The 25,116-nt window shown below is 33.9% G+C and overlaps 4 protein-coding genes and 1 long non-coding RNA gene across 10 annotated transcripts in view; 2 read left to right on the plus strand and 3 right to left on the minus strand.

Annotated features, from left to right (window-relative positions):
- Nucleotides 1-10,609, plus strand: part of nebu (solute carrier family 2 member nebulosa) — a 59,160-nt gene extending 48,551 nt beyond the window's left edge. For 3 of the 4 annotated variants that reach the window (XM_089701816.1, XM_089701814.1, XM_089701817.1), the window contains exons 2-3: nt 7,321-7,435; nt 8,454-10,609. In XM_089701816.1, coding sequence (XP_089557942.1) covers nt 7,345-7,435; nt 8,454-9,817 — 1,455 coding nt within the window. In that variant the 5' untranslated portion in view covers nt 7,321-7,344 and the 3' untranslated portion in view covers nt 9,818-10,609. Of the gene's footprint in view, nt 1-6,343; nt 6,552-7,320; nt 7,436-8,453 lie in introns of those variants that run through there. The other variant, XM_089701815.1, reaches the window with a different exon arrangement.
- A 1,148-nt stretch (nt 10,610-11,757) lies between these two features.
- On the minus strand, nt 11,758-14,149 carry LOC149484254 (mucolipin-3-like). 2 transcript variants are annotated; one of them, XM_089701735.1, is made up of 2 exons: nt 13,988-14,149; nt 11,758-13,892 (listed from the first exon to the last, which is right to left on the minus strand). In XM_089701735.1, exon 2 carries the CDS (start codon nt 13,882-13,884, stop codon nt 12,079-12,081), a length of 1,806 nt encoding a protein of 601 aa, XP_089557861.1. In that variant the 5' UTR covers nt 13,885-13,892; nt 13,988-14,149; the 3' UTR covers nt 11,758-12,078. The 2 variants fall into 2 exon arrangements, with proteins under 2 accessions (XP_089557861.1, XP_089557862.1); XM_089701736.1 differs by having other exon boundaries at nt 13,984-14,149.
- An 892-nt stretch (nt 14,150-15,041) lies between these two features.
- LOC149484255 (uncharacterized) lies at nt 15,042-15,743 on the minus strand. The gene is made up of 2 exons (XR_016316400.1): nt 15,530-15,743; nt 15,042-15,226 (listed from the first exon to the last, which is right to left on the minus strand). It is a non-coding gene; the product is annotated as an uncharacterized LOC149484255 (long non-coding RNA).
- Nucleotides 15,744-15,779: 36 nt separating this feature from the next.
- LOC149484256 (lipid droplet-regulating VLDL assembly factor AUP1-like) lies at nt 15,780-22,912 on the plus strand. The gene is made up of 8 exons (XM_089701738.1): nt 15,780-15,962; nt 16,064-16,230; nt 17,626-17,738; nt 18,187-18,260; nt 18,799-18,932; nt 19,501-19,685; nt 20,297-20,447; nt 21,428-22,912. Exons 1-8 carry the CDS (start codon nt 15,925-15,927, stop codon nt 21,697-21,699), a joined length of 1,134 nt encoding a protein of 377 aa, XP_089557864.1. The 5' UTR covers nt 15,780-15,924; the 3' UTR covers nt 21,700-22,912.
- A 1,930-nt stretch (nt 22,913-24,842) lies between these two features.
- Nucleotides 24,843-25,116, minus strand: part of Prp16 (ATP-dependent RNA helicase l(1)G0007) — a 167,631-nt gene continuing 167,357 nt past the window's right edge. For both annotated transcript variants that reach the window (XM_089701775.1, XM_089701776.1), the window contains one exon: nt 24,843-25,070. In XM_089701775.1, coding sequence (XP_089557901.1) covers nt 24,884-25,070 — 187 coding nt within the window. In that variant the 3' untranslated portion in view covers nt 24,843-24,883. The remainder of the gene's footprint in view (nt 25,071-25,116) is intronic.

Here is a 25,116-nt window from a genome sequence, read left to right on the forward strand (position 1 = left end):
TGAATAGGCTCCGAAACTACTTGGCAGATTTGAAAAATTCTTTCACTGTTGGAAAGCTACATCATTTCTGAGTGACATAGGCTAGGTTTTATCCCGGAAATCCCACGGGAACGGGAACTATGTGGGTTTTTTTTTGAAAACGCGGGCGAAGCCGCAGGCGGAAAGCTAGTCTTAAATAATCAGTTCATGAGATGAAACAAAGAGGCTATAGAAATAAGATAGTTATTTGTATTCATAATTCATACTAACCTACGTCTTGACTAACTCATCCTCATTTACATAATATTTATTATCATTTGTTACTTGAAGGTGTACCTACTTACTCTTTATTGATAATACGTTAAATAAAATGTACGCGGATGTTTTTCCTTATCTGCTTCGCTGAAAAGTAATTAACTATAGATTGAAATGTCAAACATTGAGAAGGCGCGTTTTCTACTTATAGAGATAGAAGAAAATTACTCGCGTTTTTTATTTATGGCGGTATGCGAAATTTTATTTATGCCTATATACCTAATCTTAATTCGCAAATTCATGTACTAATAATAAATAATAATAATACCTATAATCAATAAAGACAGATTTTCGTCAAGGCCTCGGACGCTATTAAAGATTACGTACATTATATTCTTATAGGTATCTACTTACCTATTACCATCTATATTCTATATACTTATAAAAGTATCTAGAACTTAGAAGGTAGAACATGTAAATTGTTTAATAAAACTTCCAAAGACAATGGAGTGAATATTAAAACACAGGAAGTTGTAAAACAACATATTTCCGTAGAGACGTTTTATTTTCATCACCTTTCAGTAGATACGTAATTAATGCTGTTACAATCAAATACTATTCTGTACAGATACTATTCAGATGATGTGCTGAAATATTCTAAAATATTTTATAGAATATATTTTAACAAAAAATATTTTTTTACGATCCATTTTTGAAAGCCTTTTTACACGCGCTAGTAAAAATTACTTATAATTTGGAAAATCCAAAAGTGCACGCCTCATAATTTTTTTTTAATAAATATTTATTAATTATTATTTTTGTTTATTTAATAACAATTAAACCACATCGAATCAGACCCTGAAAAATGAAAGGGTTCTATTCCTGAGCATACTCAAGCGTAAGAGAAAAAAAAAAGACTCGATTAGTAAAGTATTTCGGTCGCTATCGTGTTAACAAGAAAAAGGATCCGCACATACAGACACACGGACGTCCAAGACAGAACTTTTTTAAACTGTTTTTTAACTAGTTTAAATAACAAAAATGACATCAAAAATATCATGAACGTTAAAAATAGTGTTTTTTTCTTAATATGTGTGTGTATGTATTATCTTACAAGTGCAATGTATGATACATAAAGACATTTTAAGTTTGAAAAATCAGATGTTTTGCGCGAAGTGACAGTAGTTGTCGCTTCGCTTATGAGGCGTGCAACAGAAGTTTCTAATGAGTGACATCATAAGAAACTTCTATAAGCATCGCATGAACCAGCTAGTATAATATTATATAAACCATTATATTATTATGCAGTTCATTTAACTGCACTTCTATGTTTTCAGTACGTTTAGCAAATGCGTTTATAACATTTTACTGCGTCATTTTGATAAATTTTACACCACCCATAACGTTTTGTCTTATCGACATCGATAAAACTGTATATAACCTACCTAGTTGTTTATTATTCATTCTGTTGTTTTGTATATTATGATACTAGCCGCCAGCCCTGGCCCGCATGGATTGACCCGGGGTAAAAGATATCATAATATAAACTAGGTATGTCAAGAACGCTGTAACTTTCTACAGGAGAAAAAAAATCAAAAGTTCGTTGTTCGATTCGATTCAGCAGGTTCAATTTGAAATTACTTTTCTTCATAAGCAAAGCATATTTTACTTATTTACCTAGTTACCTACTCTTTCTTTTTATGTATTAGTGAAAATTTCATACTTCGTTGAACTTTTTTCTAGTCGTCAATAAATTCCTCAATAACATCTTTTCATTCCGAGTAAAACTTAAGTAGAAACTTTTTAATAATCTGTGATAATACAGTCGGAAGAAATAAGATTTATGTACCTTACTTACTCTATCCGTTTAATTCTACCGGTTTCCTAAGAAGGGATTTATTAGTATTTACTATTTAGTTATGGTCCGTTATGGTAAAAACCACTTGGAATAATCATTTATCACATAAATTCGTTAATACTAATGGCTGGTTCACACTTTGATTAGTGCGAGTGCAGGTGATGAGTGCGAGTGCAGGTGTGTAGTGCGAGTAGTGTCCAATTGACTGCGAGTGCAGGTGATTAGTGCGAGTGCAGGTGATTAGTGCGAGTGCAGGTGTGTAGTGCGAGTAGTGTCCAATTGACTGCGAGTGCAGGTGATTAGTGCGAGTGCAGGCACGCTGCGAGTGAGGGGGAAGGGAGGGCGCGCGGGACGTGGCTACTCGCAGTCCACTCGCAAAAAAATAGAACACGCTTTTATTCACTTTACTACACAGCCTACTAAACACTCGCACTAAACAGTCGCTGTCCACACGTAGTACTACTCATCACCTGCACTCGCACTAATCAAAGTGTGAACCAGCCATTAGGCACAGGAAAAGGAAATGTACTAGGACCGAGGTGATCAATATTACCTGCTACCTAGTAGGTACCTATTAGAAATAAATGGAAAACTTGGTTTTATCTTCATTAATTTTCTTACTAGTTGTATGTATGTCCATTTATCACAAATAGTTTAAATAATTTAATACGGTCTATGATAAATAGATTACACTATAGATTATACAGTTTGTAATCCTGCCTAATTGATTAAATTATTATTAGCCTAAGTTATTAGTATTGTAAACCCGATTTTATCGACATGCTATCGTTCAAAAACTCTTAGATAAACTTATAGATTTGCTTAATCCTTTCTCTTCGTTTCTTTTACTCGAGTGTCTCAAATAAAGATGCCTACCTAATGCCAAATGCCTCATGTCATAATTTTTAACATGCTGAAATTTATAAGTGTTATTTTTCATCATGTTGTTCATATTTTACAAACTAAGTAAAGCATGAACCGGAAATCTAGTATGACATACTATATAGTGCTACATAAAAGAACTATTGTATTATATTATTATCTGTGAGAAAAGTAAGTACATGGTCTTTACAAAACCAGTTGTGACGTACTATAGCGGTAAGCGGTTACAGTGCATGCAATGTCAAGGGCAGGAAAAATCGCGGTGTTCAAGTACGGTCAAGTGCAGATGTAAAATAATTGTGATTCAAGGCTCGTCCAATTGATGCGTAAATACATATTGTTCGAATGAGCACAACTGATTCATTATTTTGTTGATATTGTATCATTTTCCATCACATCACACATGCCTGATGCCTTGCTAACTAATAGCCGCGTCCAGACCGGCTGAGCGCGGCTCGCGAGCCGCGCTCAGACTTCCTGCTCGCGAGCCGTGGCACCAGAGCTATTTGTGAAAAGTTCCGAGCCGCGCTCGCGAGCCAAGGTGAGCCGGTTTGAGCATTCAGTTTATCTCCGTATAACGATGGAAAACCACGTTTTATTAGCTGTTGTGTGCTGTGTTGTCTGGATATATCATAAAAAAAAGAAAAAAGAAACAAATAATCTAGATTAAAAAATTGTACCAAAACCGAAACCAATACGGTAACAGTTTGTTAAAGGAACAGGAACTCGCTTGTTTTTATTTAAATGATCTGGATCTTTCGAATCCCATAACATTTTGAAGCTTCCGTAAAGTTGTATTAAGCGAATACTGTCTTCTTTATCCATTTTTGATTCTGGCTCGCGAGCGTCGTTATGTCCGTCCACACCGGGCGAGCAGCTCAGACTGAGCCGCCTTTGAGCATCGCCAAAAACCGACAACGCACGGCTCGGGGCTGAGCGGCGCTCGACCGAGCCAACGTGCGCCCGAGGAAGCCTGAGCGCCGTCCACACCGGCCGAACTATTGGCTCGCGAGCGGGACTCGCGAGCCGCGCTCGGTCGGTCTGGACGCGGCTAATGAGATACATAAGTGAAAATTATTACTTTATTGTCGATTTTCCGAATTTTTCTAGAATTGTATTTTTTTAAGGTACAAGTGGAATTTTACACATATAAATAGATAAATATTCCCCAAAATTAGAATTACGACATGGTTACGCTGAGCCCTTATTTTATAATATTTCCGATAAAAACAATTTATCGTTCGTATTGTGTCCCATGTTACTTAAATTACTACATCTAATTTTATTACGCCTTCAAATGTTTCGAAACGTAAATGCTACTATAAAATTATAGGCGATTATTTTATTACTGTAGAAGTGTTTAAATAGGTACGTAATAATATGCTCACTCGTGTAATAAACAAACTAAAACATGTAAAATTTAAAATACGTCAAATATTAGTGACATATCACACTAGCGGATTGCGAGCGGTTTCAAAGCGGAGCGGGTGCGCAACGAATACGTTGCGGGCGCGCAACGAACACGCCGCGGTTGCGCAGCGAATTCGTTTCGGACGCGTGGCAGATGCGCAACGTTTACGTCGCAGTCATGTACACTCATTAACAAAATGGAATCCGTGCTGGTTGTTACTTAAAACTTGTGATAGTATAATGATTATGAGATCATTATTTTTTACGAGTTTCATAACATGTTAATGTTTAGGGTATTTTTTTATCCATTAAATCTTGGTCGAAATGCAATCAGATAACTTAATTGCTCATAAAGAAAGTTCATTAGTGAAATAAATGTTAAAGCTCCTTAACTAAAACACTGCCCACCATACACTAAAGTGCAGTAACAGCAAAATCACGATTTCGAGTAAAACGCATTTAAAGTTAAGAATTGATTTTAAAAAATCAACAGAATGATAAGCAAAAAAATTTGAATGCAGAAAGGTTGTAAAGGCATAGGTTCACACGTTAAAGCAATAAAAAAAAATATATCTTAATAACTGAATTTATTATGGCCATTTATTCTTTTTGGTGCCTATTACTGCATAGCCTTTTTTGTAAAAAATACCATTTTAAACTTAGTAAAATGCAGCAAAAAGCCCTATTACTGCGTTTGGATCAGTTATTTTGTCAAGAAACCCAACTAACATGCAGTGAGGTCAAAAAAATACTGCATTTTAGTTAGTTTTTTAATAAAAAAGTGTTCAATTTACTAGTGCAGTAAGAAAAATAGCTAGTTCACAGTTGCAGTATTTAAAACATTAACTGCACTTTAGCTAGGAATAATCATATCTGTGTCATTATGCTATCCAAACTAATCTGCAGTAATGCTGTATTTTACTGCGTGTTAGTCAGTTTATAATGATAAAAGAATGTTAAGTATTCACAACTAAAATGCGACAAGCTTTGATTTTACTGCATTTTAGTTGGGAGTTCGTGACAATAAATTGTATTTTCTTAATTTGCAGTAAAAATAGCTTGTATGGCGGTAAATTTTACTGCGTATTAATTTTTTTTTTTAATTTTTTTCCAGAAATATAAAACTATCTAAAGAACTGTAAAATTATATTGCTTACTGCATTTTAGTTATGAAACCTTAAAATTTAATCTGCAGTATAATTTATACTGTATTTTAGTTGGGAAATCACGCCAAATTGTTAATTTTTTTCGTTTGCAGTAAGTGAAAAATGTTAAATAAAAACCATTCTTATAGTCTTAGAAATAAGTAAGTTAATTCAATAGAAAGCTTAAGAAACCCGCTTTCAGAATCACTAATAAAACGAAAAATCACAAAAGGGCTGTTACTGCTCTTTAGTCTCTGGTGGGCAGAACAGGTCTATCTTATTATTAGGTAAATAGGTAGCAGTGAGTAGAAAATTTTATCAAGCAACCAGCAACTCACTAGTCCTAGTAATTCAATTTTATAGCACCTTTTTTAACAACTCCAGTTGTTACTATTACATCTTTAGTTAAGTAAGTGCATTTCCACAGTACGGTTAAAAAATTGAGTGCTACAGAAACGATGGAAATATTGAATGGAAGTTAGGCAAGGCGGAAGAGCTGGCTTTTGTGCGAGAGTATACAAAATGGCGTCGACGCTTCTATTCCGCGACGTGTTCGCTGCGCATCCGCGGCGTGTTCGTTGCGCGCCCGCAACGTATTCGTTGCGCACCCGCTCCGCTTTGAAACCGCTCGCAATCCGCTAGTGTGATATGTCACTTAAGCTTAAAAGAAATCATAAAATCACTTACAAATATGCTCAATATGTATTACATTTTAAAACGAAACCGGAATGTCAACAGGCAGTTCACTGACAATGACATAAATTTGCGTCAAATCCCGTTTCATATTTCTTAATGTCATTTGTCAATTGTCAAACAGAATTGATATCAACACGAAACAAAAACAATGCCTTTTTGTTTGCAATTTTTCAAATACCTTTCGCTCGCGTAAAAGTTTAGTCGTGGCAGGACCTAGATTTTAATATTTTTGCAAAATGTGGTCGAATTTGGGTCGTCGAGACCAGCAGGATGATTCTGAAACTGAACCGTTGCTTCCCGCTATTCCAGGGCCTAGTTATAATGAGGTATTATTTTGTATTTTAAATTAAATATTTTTATGTAACTGTAAATTAAATTAAAGTAGGCTATTAAATTACATGGAAATGTTTGAAGCGGTGTACTGTTTTGTATAATCGCTTTTGTAATAAAACTACAATGCTAATAGTTGTGCGATTTTTATTTGTGTAATTGTTATATTACATTAAACTCAAAAATATTATTATTTACTATGTACACTTCCATAACTTAAATACAGCAGCAATTAACATCAACAAAAAAAAAATTAAAAAAAGCCTAATTCTAGATGTGATATTTTATTTTATTTTAAGTCATTTAGAAGACTCATAGTTCTTAACATCCAAAAAATCTACTTGTATTATGTTTCTAACGGAGACATTTAGAAATAATTGGTATACATTTTATTTATTAAAAGTTATGCAATTATGAAATTGCGATACAGGTCTATAGTATCATTTGTCACTTTCCTAAACTCAAAAATATTAGGCTCAAAATTAAAAACAAAAATTGATGAACTATACTGATGTGAAACATACCTTGTCTTTATATTACAACTATCCTCCTCATTAAAATTTAATTCATATTTATATTTAGAAATTAAAGACTTTTTAACGGATTTTAAACATCGGGAAAATAATAGAATGAATAAATCGCTTTTAAAATCCGTTAATAAGTCTTTAATTTCTAAATGTATAATACTCGCGTAAATCAAACACTAGAAAATATCATATTTATATTTTATGTTTTTCACTAATTGAGTAAATCTTTAATTTCCAGAGGGCAGAGGGCAACAACGGTGCAATGGCTGAAGTTGGAGTGTCTCAAGCTGTATTGGTGGAGCCAAGAGGTGATAATGGCCGCAAGCTCCCGCAATACATTGCAGCTTTATCAGGTATGTAGAAAAAAGCTGCTTGAATATAACAACTAACATATTTTTCGAAGTGAAACTTCTTATGTGTGTTGAGAGTAAAATTTCAAGGTCGCGTCATGGGAATACCGTCACGTCACGTAAGGCGACGATTTTGGTATCTTTGAATCTTGCCAAAGAAGTTTCACTTCTATCACGTGTGCTCGGCATACACGCACTTTTTTTTGTTTGTAGTAGATAAGTACTTGTTTTTAAATCTTTCGAAATAATTTACACCTATTATACCTATTACAAAAAAATTTAAACTTATTTACCGCTTCTCTACTTCAAAGAAAATAACTTAAATAATTGCACAACGAAAGCATGATCATAATATAATTAAGCTTGCAGTTTGTGCGTGTATATGATATTCCTAATTGAATGTGTAAATCTGGAGTTTCATATTTTGATAATTTGTTGAAGACACTAATATAATATTTGTTATTACACCATTAAAATTAAAAATATAACTTAATAAATCATTGCCAAAAAAAAAAAATGTTCCATAAAAATTGTTAGGTACATACTTTAAATACTCTGACATTAATAACAGCTCTTTACTTAGTCTTATTAACATCTAAATAGGTATGAATCACACTATAATTATGTCGACTTTATGAGAACAATGGTAATTTCACATAATTTTTTAAATATTCGTGTTACTTGTCTTACAACCTTGACATAGCAGAATTAATTTATGGCAGCTTGCTGTGCTTTGTGGTGTTTTTAAAATTACAAAGACGATAGATAATAAATGGTGATTCTTTAACATTTTTTTTTTGTTTTCTTTTCAAAAAAATATATTCAGTATAATTTTTTAGCAAATAACAGAAATATTCAATCCCATGTTAGTTTAAGATACCTTATAGATTCTCTTCTATACGCTGTTCTTGTGTACGCGATTCAATAAAATATGTTCTAAAATATACACCACAGCCCAATTTGCAAAATACCCTCATGTTTTTTTTTATATTTTATTCAAATTATGATTATTCGTTTCCAGCCACGCTCGGTGCCTTGGCCGCCGGTTCTATGCTGGGCTGGTCATCACCAGTCATTTTGAAGATCACCCAAGGCAACAGCACCGATTACAATTTCAGTGTATCCGAATCCCAAGGCGATTGGGTCTCGTCACTGATCAATCTCGGAGCTGCAGCTGTGTGCTTTCCGATCGGACTTATCATGGACATTTTAGGAAGAAAGAAGACCATGTTGTTTCTAACTTTGCCGTTCACTTTGGGCTGGTTGTTGATTACCTTCGCGTCCAATGTCGGCATGTTAATGGCCGGGAGATTCATCACGGGTATAGCTGGAGGGGCGTTTTGTGTCACAGCCCCAGCCTATACAAGTGAAATTGCCCAAGATTCTATTAGAGGCACGTTGGGAAGCTACTTCCAATTGATGATCACTGTCGGTATATTATTCGCGTACGCGGTTGGAAGTTACACTAGTGTGTTCGTTTTCAATATTCTCTGTACGTTGATACCGATCGTGTTCGCGATTATTTTCTTTTTCATGCCAGAAAGCCCTAACTTCTTGGTCGTTAAGGGCAGGCATGGTGAAGCGAGGGAAGCGCTGATCAGATTGCGCGGAAGGAACTACGATGTGGACAGCGAATTGAGCAACCTGCAAACAAAGGCCGAAGATGCCAAAAACAACCCAGTTTCCTTCCTTTCGGCGATTACTAAGAAGACCGCGTTGAAAGCTGTGCTCATTTGCTACGCTCTTATGTTGTTCCAACAACTGTCGGGTATCAATGCGGTTATCTTCAACACGTCGAAAATCTTTACGAGTGCCGGAGCGGCTATCGAACCAGCCATTGCTACGATTATCATTGGTGTCATTCAAGTATTGGCGACCTTTGTATCCAGTTTAGTCGTCGACAAATTGGGCAGACGTATTCTTCTTTTGTTCTCCGCTTTAGTTATGTGCATATGTTCAACGGCTCTCGGAGTATATTTCTTCCTGCAAGACACTCACGGTTCATCATCTTCAATAGTGGAAGCCTTGTCGTGGCTGCCTCTATTGTCATTGTCACTTTTCATTATCGCGTTCTCACTTGGTTTCGGGCCTATTCCTTGGATGATGGCCGGCGAACTATGTTTGATCGACATCAAAGCTTTCGTCGGTTCGACAGCAGGAACCTTTAACTGGTTGCTCAGTTTCACAGTGACTAGCACGTTCAACTCTCTAAACAACGCGATTGGCTCCGGACAGGTGTTCTGGCTCTTCGCCGGCATCATGGTCATTGGCTTCATCTTCATCTTCTTCATTGTGCCAGAAACTAAAGGAAAGAGTGTCGACGAAATACAAATCATGTTAGGCGCTGAGCCTCAATCGATTGCTCCTATGGACGAAAAGAAATAAATCAAGCGAAAAGACTGATAAAGTATTTTTCTACAAAATGGCAGGTAGTTCGCAATTGGCTATTTTTAGACGTCTTTGGTAACACAGGTGTGCTTCGTAAGTTACGGTTTAACTGCTCCATTACCAAAGATTCCCTCGTTTCGATTTGTTATTTCGTCGACACGTTAGCTTTAAGTTATAGCTCTGTGAATTAGTTTTAAATTATTTTTATTTATCGTAGTCGTAGTGAAACTGAGTTGCTGCTGTTGAACCGAAAAGTATCTGTATATTAATGAATTTAAAAATATTTATTAACGAATGAGGATAATTAAATTTCAATTATGATTGAAGTTTTTTAATTCACATGAGTTTGATATTAATTATTTAAGTTAATTAGTTTAAAAATTGATGCAGCTAAATGTTTCGTCATATCAAATGGATGTAAATATTTTTATTTATTAACGAATAGTCGTAAAAAGTTCTGGTTTATATTTTATCTGTTTAACGTAAAATATGGAACGGTACTTTTTACGAATAGTAACATTATTCAGTTAACATTGCCATACTTATACTAACATATTTTATATAGAGAATATTGAACATATTGCCATATTTATTAAATGTTTTGTATACAATTTTGGCTGTTTTTTAATTTAGTACTAAATGTTAATCGTAGTAAGTGGAAATGATTGTTTTAAGAGGTCGCGTACCAAAAGTAAATGTACACTTGTTAAATGCATAGATAAAATTGTATTTATAATGTTTATCTCGTATGAAATTCGAACGGTGCATTTAATAAAAATTGTTTCGTGACTCTGTCGTTTTATTCATCACCATTAATTTATATTACTTATGTACTCACCCTTAGAATATTATCTCTGTATTAAGAACTACTAACTAGATACAAAAACATTTGGTATGTGAGAAAGAGAGAGTGTTGCTGGAGTACGGCGTGAAGAAATAGAACAAGAGCACAACGAAAGTAGTTTATAAAGAGATTTAAAAGTTATTAACCGACTTCAAAAAAAGGAGGAGGTTATCAATTCGGCCGGTATGTTTTTTCGTATTTTTTTTTATGTATGTACACCACATGTACACCCATTAAATTAATAAAAAAAATTTCCCAGTCGCGGATATCCATTTCGGTCCAGTCCAGTCCTTAATGTCAGGACATTGTGGAAATCTACAAAGAATATATAGTTTACTGGTAGTTAAGTATAAAATAGTTTTATCAACCTAAACGAAGAATGTCCTTTACATTATACAATAATGCCATAGCAGGTAACATGCAAAACACAAAGTACGTATGTAGTTAAGTACTTTTATATTTATAAACAAAACGACTGTTATTCTTAACATGACTGTATGAACATAATACTTTATGTAAACAAAGATTCCTTTATTAATAGGTATAACTAGCATGCATTGTGCATTATTAATAACCTTATTAATAACCTCGCAATTGAAATGGAATTAGACCATTTTATAGTAATGTACACAGGTAACGTATCAGTTGAATATTAGCACGATTAGGTACTTATATACCTGTTGATTAGTCTAATATTGTGGTGCAATTATTGATAAAAGTAATAAAACGATAGTGTTAAGATTACTTGCTCTGTGGTGTTAAGTAGGTCCACTATCAAGTCTTAATTATTATCTCATAAATATAGTTAATGGCTTTTTAAAAAAAAATGCTGTTTTTATTAGTTATGTTATTATTTATGAGATTTCAATTTATAATAGGTTCTTATTATTTAAAGCAGATATTATATACAATCATGGCAGGAAATATTGCCCACGAAATATTATACAAACATCTTGTGTCTTTATTTTATTATGCGGTTTTTTATAAACCTAGAGCAAGAAAAACCTTGCTGCAAAGCCTAGGTTCATAAATAAATATAACTACATGAGCAACATACTATAAATACCAGTTTTGTTGTAAATAAGACAATAAATAATAAAGTAATTGCTATGCACATGCTTTATTGAGTATAATTCAAGGATTGATACATTGTGTAATCTTAATTGCAGTTTACAATATAAACTTATATTACAATGGTAAAGTTCATGCACTTTGCAAGAATATAAAAATATCATTACAATAAAAACAACATCCACCTATCATACATTAGAATCTTCGGTGGTTAATTATCATAACATTATTAGATTTATTAACAATAATTCTTAATTTGTGACAAAAATATACATCAGTACTGTTTAGTACGTATTTACAATGGCTACCAAATAACTTAAAAGCTAATTTTAAATTACAGAGCCTATAATAAATTAAGAGTAGAGTTGCCCCCTATTTTTGAGTATGCGCTTCTGTACACATTACAACAAAATAAAGAGTTCATGAAAGCATTTAAGGACGTCGAACTATGAGTTCTATATAAGCCAGACGAAACCTCCTCAAAATTAGCTTCCCCTATAAATTGCTGTAAATCACTCTTTGGGAATCCCTCTTTATAATATTGTTTTATCGTATCATACGCATCCATGATAACAGATATAAATAAACTGAGTACAACATATATGTACAAACTTATGAACGAATACAAATATACACGGCTAAACCACCACAACATTGGTGATTTCTTCGACATTATAGAGAATGTAGCAAACATATCATCACCATTTATTAATGAGAATAAACATTCCGATGTAGTTGCTAGTGATCTGAATTTCATGTGATATGGCCCCAATATTAACCAGCCACAGAACATAAAGCCAGCGTACAACAATAGAGCGCAGCATGAAAATCTGAATATTTTCGGAGCTGCCTTTTTCAGTGTCAGTATAACCACATTGTAAGTTTTGAAGAAACCTAAATATCTCAACACTCCGAACCAAACCAGTAAATTACCTGTCCCTAAGAATAGTGAACAAACATTCCATTGATCGTTAGTGAACTGATTTCTCTCTATTTGCTCCTTTATCGCTGAGCCCATGATGATAAGGATGTCATTAACAATGATCATAATATACCATATATTTAGAAACTCCAAACGACCATCTAAACTTAGCTGCTTATTGTATGTGCGTAAGAAAAACTGTACAGTTAATTCTTTCAAAAGCTGCGCCCTGTAAATCGCTCGACTGCATAACAGAAGTGACGCGCTACAGATGAGAATGACAAAAATGTTCAAAATACTTCGTAGTATCTGGTCAATTTGGTTGTCTGTGATGTACGCTTGATCACCTTTGCATATCAGCTTGAACGGTTCAGCCTCTAGGGCCAATGACATTTGCCCATCATGATCCACGTTGTCAAATACGATCGCTACATCAAACCGATAGCAATCTGGCGGAGTGATGGGCCCTGCGGCGCGAAAATTGATTGTTTTTATAGAAAACATCAGCTCCGCTCGCACTAACGCTGCAAAGTTAATATCAAGTCCAGCTGCTTCTATATGTTGTTTAGACATAAATAACTCCCCTTCAGGTTTAGTAAAATTTATACAATTTGAAACGATTTCCGAATTGAACTCGTAACTTTCATTGAAACCATTTATAATGCCCTTTTTATAGTTGTACACACAGAACACAGGGTCAGTCATATTGTTATCTTCGTTATCGTACGAATAAGGGCCAATAGCATTCGATAAATTAGCATAGCCATTGACTGCATAGTCCAATGTATTATAAAATTCATCTAATTTGTATACAGCTAGTGGCCCAGCTCCAGGCGGATAAGCATTAATTTCGCGAGTTGAATCCCATCCAAGCAAAAACAGGTGTGAGAAAGTGATACGATTATCCCAAGTATAATTTACGTGATTATATCTGTTATGGGCAAATAAACATAATTGGAGAGTTACCAACACTATTTTGATCACTTGTACGACGAATTTGTAAGGGAATTTACGTTTCGCTCGCCATTTCTCTATAGGATTCATGAAGAAAAATTGCAATTTACGCTTCATTTTTTCTTCTAGCTGGTGAATTTCTGCGGAAGTTGAAACTGACCGTGAAGCTAAACCTTCGTTGTTGCTACGGGCATTTGTAGCCGGCCTTGGAATTTTAAACTCTTCTTCTACGTCTGAAGACGTGTTATCCTCCGTAGAAACTATTGTCTCCATTGTGTAATCTGAAACATAAACAATGATCAGATGATTTCCAAACATCTGATTTATCCATTGTTTTTATTCGGTTCAATGATCAATTTGATTTAGTTTTACTTACGTATGTACTTCTTTTAATATTTTATAATATAAGGCCTGGATAATATAACTTTACGTCGTAAACAAGAGAAGAAACTAGACACTTAAGTTTCTACAGGAGAACTCATTTGTGAAACGAATAAACGAATGATAATTCACGAATGATCAATGACGATTGATTATTGACAATTATTGACATTTGACAGACAAAGAAAATAATTGTGACCACAGAATATGATTGGACTATGACCTAGTGTCAATCACAGAGTACGCAATTTGAGTAAATTAACGATTTAGAATACATGTATCAATGACATTCACACAATGTGATGATATTTGACTCAATCAATTACACAAAACACAGCTATGAAGCTGATGGAGTAATTTTAAATTATAAAAATCTTCTAAATAGATAGAATAAATATTATTTGCTATAGTCTGTTTTTTCTTTGTTATCATGTCATATCTCATTGTGTCAAAGCACAGAACAATAAAAACAAATAGAAGTGCGATAATGTCATAATTAGTATGAAAACCAGTGTCGCCAAACCCACACATTTAAACCGATAGTTATACAGTACACTACAAGTAAACTATGCCTTTGATTGGACAGCTTAATTTGAGTAAAAACTGACTTAGGTTATAAATTCAGCATTTCAATATGTACCCTAACGCACCATGTTACGGTTTATTTTAGTATAACATCTCTAGGTATATTAGCTGTTTTGTTTCTCATTGCACAGAAATTCCAAATTCGAAAAACATTCAGCTACTCCACAACAGAGGGCGTTAGTTTTCGATAGATATAACTTTGAACCTCAACACATAGAGATAAGGTTGAAATTTGTGTCACTCAACATTAATGACATTAACTTGATATTTATCTGATGCTATGCCCTGAGGGATGTCAGCCTTGTTATCGATATCGAGATATCGATAATTCACAAATAAATATTTTTTGTGTATTTTTTTTTCTTTCTATTATACGAGTATAGTATAATGTGTCACATTTTGGAGTATGTTTATTACTACTAAGTACGTCTTTTTATATTATTATTATTAAATAAAAAACGGAATAGAATAGTATTAATCTATATTTACAAAATACAAACAGAAAATATGCATTATTTTAAATCTTGGAACTGCCGTAGGTTTGCTGTATCGATGGCCTTTGTTAGACTGCTTAGTGCTGTTCGGCATTCAGTTAACTCGTCACGTTGCATTTATCCATTTCTCTTTTAAATTAGCCTCTTTGGGAAATCTGTAAATAAATTGGACTAATGAAAGCTAAGGAAAAATAAAATAAAATTTAATATTTATAATGTTTGTCTTTTCTAAAGTATCGATACTGTCGATATGCGCCACAAGCATCACTAAAGCGACATTCGTTTGTTTATTGCAATAATATTCCAGAAATTCTTGTTTGCTGTTCAATCTATAATAGTACTAATTTCTTACGGATTAAGGTTCATTTTGACTAGATATTTGTATACAATTTTGACAAATTACAAGCGAAGATATAACATAAAATATTATATGTAAAATAAATAAAAATAAGACTTACCGATGGTATGAAATGCCTCCATTGCTGATATTATTTCGTCTGCTATCATTTTTGCACTCTTATACCGAACAACACGTCCTAATTAATGAATAAATACGGAAAAAAGGTTTGACAGCTGACAACCGACTCGAATATTTTTCTGCGCACAACTGAGAGCAAGTTAGGTGATCTTACCTTACAAGTGACACGTGGGCCACGCCCACATCACACTTCTATCTACCTGTTCTGTGTGTCAAAGCCTGTGGTCAAAGCTGTCACGTCAAAAGTGCAACTTGCAAGCATCACAAATCACATCAATTTTTTTCTATTATAAATTTTGCGATTTATGAATATAATCAAGTAATATTGTTAATAATTAATAGGTGATATTAGTAATATAAATAAACATACTGAATATGGCTCTAACGGCGGAACAGCTTGTCAATGACGAAAGGTAGGATAGTGTTTGCAATTTTCAAGGGAAAGTTTGCCAAATGAATATTTCTAATAGATTAAAATTTTAATCAGGTGATAATTCTCGGCTTTAATTTTCAGGTTTCGAGGCGATAATCCCATACAATTTTTGTTATATTTACCGTTTGGTTTACTTTTATTGTTGATAAGGATAGTATTAGCAGTGATTCTGTGGATTGCCTCTTTCATACTGCCTGATAAATCGGCTGCAAGGCAGTTGATATCAACATTAGCGTGCTTGACTTTTGGTAAGTTTATATTCTATTCATTAGAATTCATTGCAAATACAATTTTGTAACTATAAATCACCAATCTAAAACAATGGATGTGAAATTTGAGTGTACTACAGCTTACCTTGTTGCTCAATAACATATTGTAATACTGAAACCATTTAGTTAAGATTTAGCATTCAGATAGATTACTACATGGAATCACATTCATATATGAATCATTTTTTTTCATGCTTTGCAGACTAAATTGAATTTTAGTTTTATAAGGTCTCTGCATGCATGTAAGGAAAATGAACATGTTTATTAGTGAGGAAAATAAGGAATATTGATAATTTGTAGTCTGAATCAACTGTGTAAAATGAATTTATTGTTCTGACTATAAATACTTCTATCTAGTATAAAACACCTGTTACTACTTGTAAGGTGTCTGGAATGTGACACTTACACCTGTCGTCAAATTTAGTTAATTTGGCCTTATCTTTAGGTAAAAAAGAGTGTGTGTGCTGAGCACACCTGTCAAAAGTGAAACTTCGGCAAGTTTCAATGTTTGCCTATGTATTGCCATGAACCCGACCTTGAAATTTACTCTCAATGAACCTAAAGAAGTTTCACTTCAAAGTAATAAAAATTATTTTAACCCATTGACCACCGTAAGGCCCGATCGGGGCGCGACACAATAGATTTTCTATTGTGTCTGTGATTCCGAGGACTGATGGATTAAGTAGTTATTTTTAGAATTATATCCCTAAATACAGTATCTACTATCTACCTATCTTAATAAATAAATATCACTTGCCATTTGTATGTCACACAATTTTTGAATGGCTTATACAGAAAAATAAATTAGTAATAGGCATTTTTGACACTTTAGTATGTGATACAAAGTTCACTGGGTCATTTAGTAGCAAAATAAAAACACAATTATGTATCTGTAATCAAAATGTATTTGATAACAAATCACAATCATCCATATCTGATATAAGAATTTAAATTGTGAAGGTAAGAAATATATTGGAATATAAATATATTTTATGGTACTGAATAAATTACATAAAATAGATCATTATGAATATTTTTCATACAATTTATTGGTCTTATGGTTAGGCGAAATTGTGTTTCATCCAATGGATTGTCCTTGTATAATTGAATATAACTAAATATCTATAATATGTAACTGCATAAATAATAATTAAAGTACACACTGGGAATCAAACCCAGGACCCGTCAGTTCTAAACTCACATGTTAACCACTGTACTTTTCTGTATGGATAAGTAGCTTATCAGCCTTCTGTGTCCTGCCAAACTGTGACATTTTTTTGTTAGTCACCACTGGGAATCGAACCCCTTAGGACCCCTTGGTTTCACATTCACGCGTTAAACATTATAACAAGGAGGTGGTTTTATTTCTTGCAGGTGTCCAAATAAAGGTGACAGGCAGTAGAGATCCCAAATGCAGTGTTCTCGTCGCAAACTATGTGTCGTGTTTAGACTCGTTGGCGGCGTCTCACGCGCTTGGCAGTATCACTGTGAGTGCTTTCTCCTTTTGGTCTATATTGTTCAACTACCTGTGCCCTGCGGTTTTACCCGCAGTGCTCCGCTCCTGTTGGTCTTAGCGAGATGATATATATAGCCTATAGCCTTCCTCGATAAATGGGCTATCTAACACTGAAAGAATTTTTAAATCGGACCAGTAGTTCCTGAGATTAGCGCGTTCAAACAAACAAACTCTTCAGCTTTATAATATTAAGTATAAGTATAGATAAAACTTCAGTGTAAAGTCAATGAACTGAATAATTTTAATTTTCTAGTAATTTCTTGTGTCTGATTTAAATGCTTAAAGGGTGACTCAATGACTGATAAAATTGTAAACATATTTATTACGCAATAAATATATTTGATTTTGATTTTATGGGAGTATATTTATACACTGACTGTAAATAAAATAAAAATTTATACGTATTTTTTTTATTTCAGTTAAGAAAATGGAAGGTGCCGCCATTTTTTGCCTCAACCTTGGGAATAAAGAATACATCACAGTTTGCTAGAAAGTAAGTTAATCTTATTATAAATTTATTAAACAATAAGAGAGATACTTCAGAAAAACAATGTGCTTTTACAACTTTTATTGAAAAAAAAGCATTATTTAATTTCTGAAATCTGAATAGAAATATAAAGATAATTAACTGAAACATAGTTTTCAACTGTTTTGCTAATCAGTCAATAATTTATGACTATACTAGTATACTTAGTTTGGGACTCACTGTCGTACATTAATTGTAAAACATAAATGGACAAATAAATTTATTTCATTTCATTTCATCAATAAAATTATTTTTATTTATTTTAATACTGGAGTATTTTTAACGTGATAACGTCTTATAATTCGATATAGCCGGCTGCACGCACGAAAAAACATGACTCATGCGGCGTTACCTCGCTCTGAGGCGTTCCATGTAAGGCTTGAAGTGCAAGCGAGAGCGCGGAACGAGCGACAAAGAAGCACAATCGGACGTTGTCACGTTCAACTATCGTCAGTAAACCGACTTTACAGACAACCAATTTTTTATCTCAATATGTTCCCAACAGGCAACACTTCGCGGAGCACCCGGACAAGCCAGTGTTGCTACAACCGGAGGGCGGACCCACGAACGGCAAGGGCCTATTGAAGTTCACGGATTGGAGCTTACCGCTGCCTAATAGGGTGCAACCTATTGCTATAAGTGAGTTTTCTTTCAGTTTTTGTGTGGACAATTTAATTTGGAATGTTTTATGATTTATCATTTTTATGGGTCAAAAAAATATTATTAAATTAAAATTTATAGTGATTATGCAAGTTATTGCTCATTATTGTTATGTATAATCAAAATTCAAAAGGGATATCTATTTTCAAATAATAGCAAACTGATTTCAAGCACATCTGAGAATACATAGTGGACAGCTATCACAATAACAAAAGATGTATTTTAAATTAATATTATTAATAACACAATATTGCGATTAGAAGGGGTCATTTAAAGAAAAAAAAATGTGCGATATGTGATGTGGGTGTGATGTCACGTGTGATGTGTGTTGTATGATGTCACGTGTGATGTGTGATGTGTGATGTCATGTGTGATGTGTGATGTCACGTGTGATGTGTGATGTGGGATGTCACGATGGCTATTTTGTTTTGTAACGTGTATGCCCTGATGTCACACCGGCCGGCTGCGCGGTCACGTGCTCTTGTCGTGTTGCGTTGCGTTTGTGTGATTGTGTGTTTACATCTCTGGTGTGTGTGTGTGTGTGCAGCGGTGGAGCGCGCGTTCACCCACCCGAGCTGCGCGCGCGCGGGCCGCTGGCGCGACGCGCTGTGGGCGCTCGCCGCCGCGCGCTCCGTGTACACGCTGCGCGCCCTGGCGCCGCTCGAGCGCCGCGGGGACTGCGAGCGCGTGTTCGCCGAGCGGCTGCGGCGCGCCATCGCCGCCGCGCTGCAGGTGAGTGGGCCAGCGTGGGCCACGGCAGCTGGCCAGCGATATCATTTGACAAATTGGCAGTTGAATGATAAATATACAATGCTCTTTATGACCGAAACACAAAGGGAGCGTCCATAAATTACGTGTGTCCATTATATACGAGATCGCGACGTAAGGCTGCACGCACCGAACCGGTAACTTCGTGTCACTGCTTATTAAAGTATCGCCATTATCATCAACAATCTTTGATTATCAAGACATTGACATCTCCCTATATACGCTACAGAGTTTTCAAATGCAACGAATCACTACATAGTATAAAACGAAGTTGCTTTTTCTGTCCCTATGTCCCTATGTATGCTTAAATCTTTAAAACTACACACCGGATTTTGATGCGGTTTTTTGTAATAGATAGAGTGATTCAAGAGGAAGGTTTTAATATAGGTATATAATTTATTTGGTTTTAGACAAAGCGGGCGGAAAGCTAGTATCAGTATAAAACTATTCCAAGATCAAATGAAAAAAAAACATTCAATTGTGAACTAATTCTAATTTTTAATGCTACTCTGCCACTATAAAAAACACGTATTGACACTAAAATAAAAATACAAAAACAAAATCTCCCCCCACAGATAGAAGCAACGGACTTCACCTGGGACGACATCCGTTCCCCCCGCCCCCCGCCCCGCCCCCTCGCCCCACACAACGAGCGGGCGAAACTGGCGCGGCAAGTGAAGGAAGTGCTGCCTAATGTGCCGATACACGATATTGTGAGGGATCTTGGTAAGTTACAAAAAAATATGGTTAAAAAAGAAAGACGGGTTGCACTGGGGGAGTGCCGGCAGAAGTGAAAACTTGATTATTAACGTTGAGCATGTTTGATATTTTGGAATGGTATCCGTCTTACGCTTTTTCGATCAGGTCACGTGTCCTGACGCGAGTTTAACATTTTATACCCATTACAGAAAAAGTGCTCAACGCCGCTAAAGAAGTTTTCACTTCAAAAAAACGAAAAACGTGCTTCTTATATTCATACTAGCGATCCGCCTCGGCTTCGCCCGTGGTGGTGCCAAATTTCATCAATATGGTTGAGAGGTTTAAGCGGGAAAACGTAACAGACAGACAGACAGAGCTACTTTCGCATTTATAATATGAGTAGGGATTTGTTGTAAAAATGATACGTCTATAATAAAACATCATTTAATGGCATGTGTGTATTGATAACATGGTTTGATTACTGTCGGCACTTCTATTTACTTTGAAAACGTAAAAAAGTTGTTGTAGTAACATAACTACTGAAGATGGACATATGGTATCGCGGACTTTCTTGTAGATATTGATCCATTCTATAATACCGTAGAACATTTTTTGTTCTATCTTCAATAGATTCCGCATTGCACGCGATGACAAAATTTTTATTAAGGAATTTTTTACACCTTTGGTTACCTACATTATTGCATTTTTTGTAAGGATCTCTAATTTTTTTGAAAATGCTATATTATAGCCTATGTTGCTCAGTGAAGATGCAGCTTTCTAATGGTGAAAGAATTTTTGAAATCGGTCTTGTAGTTTATGCGTGAAAACCATACATACATAAATAATTACAAACCTTTCCTCTTTATAATATTATTATTAGTATAGACTATAGAGTATAGATTATAGTAATCCATAACGATAGTTGAAATTTTTTATTTTTATCTCATCCATGGTAAACCCTCCATATTATAAATCAGATAATGATGTTATTTATTTTTATTTTTCAGCGAAAACACGAAGCGTCGACGTGACAATAACAAACTTCCTAGAAGGCATCACTCCATACACGCCCGAGCCTCCGTCCGCGTCGGGAATCGAACCGCAACCTTCCACCTCACAGGCCCAACCGAAATACGTAACCCCTGCACCCACGGGCGTTTTCCCCAAAACGGCTAAAGAGAGACAGATGAGTTACCAAGAAAGGAAAGCTCAGATGATTGCGGAAGCGAGACAGCGATACATCGAGAAACATGGACTCCACGTGGCGTTGAATTGTTAATGAAAATAAATATAAATAACTGTTTTTTTTCAATTGGTGTTGTGTAATTTCAATGGGCGAATAAACGCGGCGTTTTTTGTAAAAGCTCCAAAAACGCCAGAATGTCCGCGATTCGAACGCCGCGTTTTTCGCATTTTACTAAATTCGAGCCCTGTCTAAATGAAATTTAATGTCTTCACATACTCTTTTATTTTTAGCTTCATATTGTTATAAGGGAATTAATTTTCAAAGTTAAAATAAATGAAAATTATCAACGAAAATGATTTAGGTAATAATTGGATGTAGTTATCAAAATTAAAAGGTCTTAATTTGGAAGTGACAAAATTTTTAGTAACTGTTAGTGCGTCTAGACTCAAATATATCTTTATAAATATTTGATTTAAAAACAATAAAATGGTGTTCGAAATGCCAAAAATGTTATTTCCACATTTAGTTCAAAGTTTAACAGATACATTATTTTTCTAATAAAATATTGAAAACATCGTAAATTATTTTCAATCATTGATTTTTTAAATGTTTAAACATTATTGTTTATATTTTCTATTTATTTTGGGAGATTTTAATAGGAAATACTTGGCAACACTGATGTAAAATACGTATAAAAAGCACCCATATTCTTTATGTAATAAAAATATATTAGAGATAGTTATGATAATAATATTATAATTAATGTCTTTGACACATAGGTTATATCATAAATTTATATTTTATTATAGCGTGTATAGTATACAACTTTAGTATATTTCACGTAAGAAATTACGTCGATCTCTAATTCGGTTCTTACTGTAGTTAGTCAAAACATTTTTTCCTTATAGATATAGGTTTTCTTAATTTTCCCAAATTTTCCACTTTTCGCCAATTAATCGCCATAGTCATAAGTTTTCCAACGTTTTAATGCTTAGTTTGTTCTGTTTAAAGGTTCGTAGGAATGTTTGCAATTATAATGTTAAATGGAAGCCAACTAGATCAATAATTATTGTATATGATAGTAAAACTAACGCAGAATTAAATAATAATGTAAATAAAGTATTGGCTACTTATTTTTAATGTAAATAAATACTGTTCGAAATACACGTGATTTTAAAATATTATTATACATTATATTTTGAAAGGTTTTGCATATTTTGTAACTGCCAAGTTGCTTCCATTCAATTTATTCGTTTATCTTTGTAATAATTTAGTCGTTATAAATAAAAACTTTTTTTTGTTCCCACTTGTGTGTTTATTTTTTCATTTTACCTTGTCTACAACCCTATATTTGGAAAAGGAAATATTTAGAAATTAAAGATTTTTTAAGGGATTTTAAACGCAATTTATTCGAATGATGAATAAATCGCGTTTAAAATTCGTTTAAAAATCTTTAATTTCTTAATGTATAATACTCGCGTAAAATCAAACACTAGAAAATACAAGAAATATTTATTTGTATGTCACCAACAAAATCAAAAACTTCTCAATAGATTAATCTGTAGTTCCACCCGGACGAAGGAATTTAGTTAGTTTAATTTATTTAGTTTCAAGGAAAGTGCATACAAAAATAAATGACACAAACTCTGATCTATAGTCTGAGTTAACTTTCGCAAGAAAGCACGATTCACCAATCAATGCAAAAGAAAATGATGATGATTTACTAAAATAAATAAAAATAAAATAATATAACATTTATTTGCCAAAAACATGGTACAGAGAGGTGTGAAGAGATAATCAACATGTTTCGCTTTGTATAAAGCATGCAAATATATGCGTAAAACAGATAGGTACTAAATCTAATACACTACACATGCATATTATATAATCGATTTAACAATTATCATAAATAAACTAACCTAGCATTCGGGCAATGAAACTAATTGGAGTAAATTTGACTGTTTGACCCAAAAGTTATATGTAATAGCTGCCAACTGATTGTATTGCACAATCACAATAAGCATACACGATTTAAATAGAGGATGAAGAATCAGTATGTTCAATAAAAAAATAAAAAAAATTGAGGACATCCAGATTCTGCATTTGGGAACCTAAAACTGCATTAAAAATTGTAATTTGTCCATTTCCCTTACCCACAAATCACATTGATGGATTACTGAATGAATTCAAGTGAAATTCCGAATTGAAACATTTTTCAAACAAACATTCAACCAAACTTCTAAATGTTTTTCGAATAGTGAAAATACAGAGAGAAATGCATTATTTCAGCGTGAAGCTTTAGTTGCTCGATTGAAATCATCACAGCTTAGATCTGGAGCAAGAGCATTGTTTTCATTCAGTGTTGTTTTTTAGAACAATGCATAAAATCTTTTCGAGTGCACTAAGAACAACGAAATAATGCTCTACGCCTGTTTACACTAAAATAATTTGACATAGTGGGTTAGAATGAGAATTCGCTCGTTTGATCTAAATGCACCGTTATATGTAGTATATTATTTAGTCTGTGGTAATATCATGTAACAAAGGTAGTGTACTCATTGAATGATTATACATTTTTATATCTATTTGTTTTATCAGACCGAGTCAACAAAAATTACTACTTAGTGCACAATAACTACCTATTTTACCTTTAGTTAGGTTTGATTTGGCACGCCAAACATTATAGTAAGTATAATATCACTGGATTGTAAATTTAACTACATTTTTCATATTTATTCAATAAGTAAAATTCAGTTAGTAAAAATCTATTACAGATAATATTTCAATTTTCTTATTTCGTTAAGTTTCTGCATCAGAAAAGCGATAAAAACTGTAGTTGTCCCGCTAACTTTACAGGTATGGGTAGGATAAAATAATTAGTGTAATTTTAGTGTAATATAGTACGAAGCGTACCGTACCGTAGTGTTAAGTGTAGTGTTGCGTTGTGTACTGTAATGCAGGGAAGTGTCAATACACTGTAGCGTAGTGTATTTTGATTTGGCATAATATTTTATTTATGTACATTTGAAGATGATTGGGTCAAAATACACTCTGTGGCACACCAAAGTTCTCATTCTTCACATTATCAATGATATTACTTTTTATCACATATTTATTCAGTACGTAAAATAAAGTTTGTTAAAATCTATCATGGTTTCAAATGTCTGCAGAATAGCTATAGAAACTGTTTCAAATGAAAGTTATAGAGTACAGGTAGGAACAAAATAAAAAGCAAATTTATTTCAGATATTTATTAAACTTTGAACAGATTACAAAATCACAATCCTAATCTATGTGGCGTCCGTTTCGGCGTATTTAGCCCCGGAGTAGCGATCTCTTGTTTAACTGGAACATCTTGGTCTTTCTTTTTCTTGTCTTCTGCCATCTTCTGTTCTGCTTGTTTCATCTCTTCTTCCATCCGCTGTAAGTGCACCGCTGCTTCTTTACGCTTGTCGCGATTTGTTCTGGAAAATAGTTTTCAGTTAGAAGTGCATTTTTTTTAGTACATAA

Source organism: Colias philodice, chromosome 12, assembly GCF_061535455.1.
Source record: "Colias philodice isolate Cphi_HAF_F1 chromosome 12, ilColPhil1 Martin Lab GWU primary, whole genome shotgun sequence".
Taxonomy (NCBI): domain Eukaryota; kingdom Metazoa; phylum Arthropoda; class Insecta; order Lepidoptera; family Pieridae; genus Colias; species Colias philodice.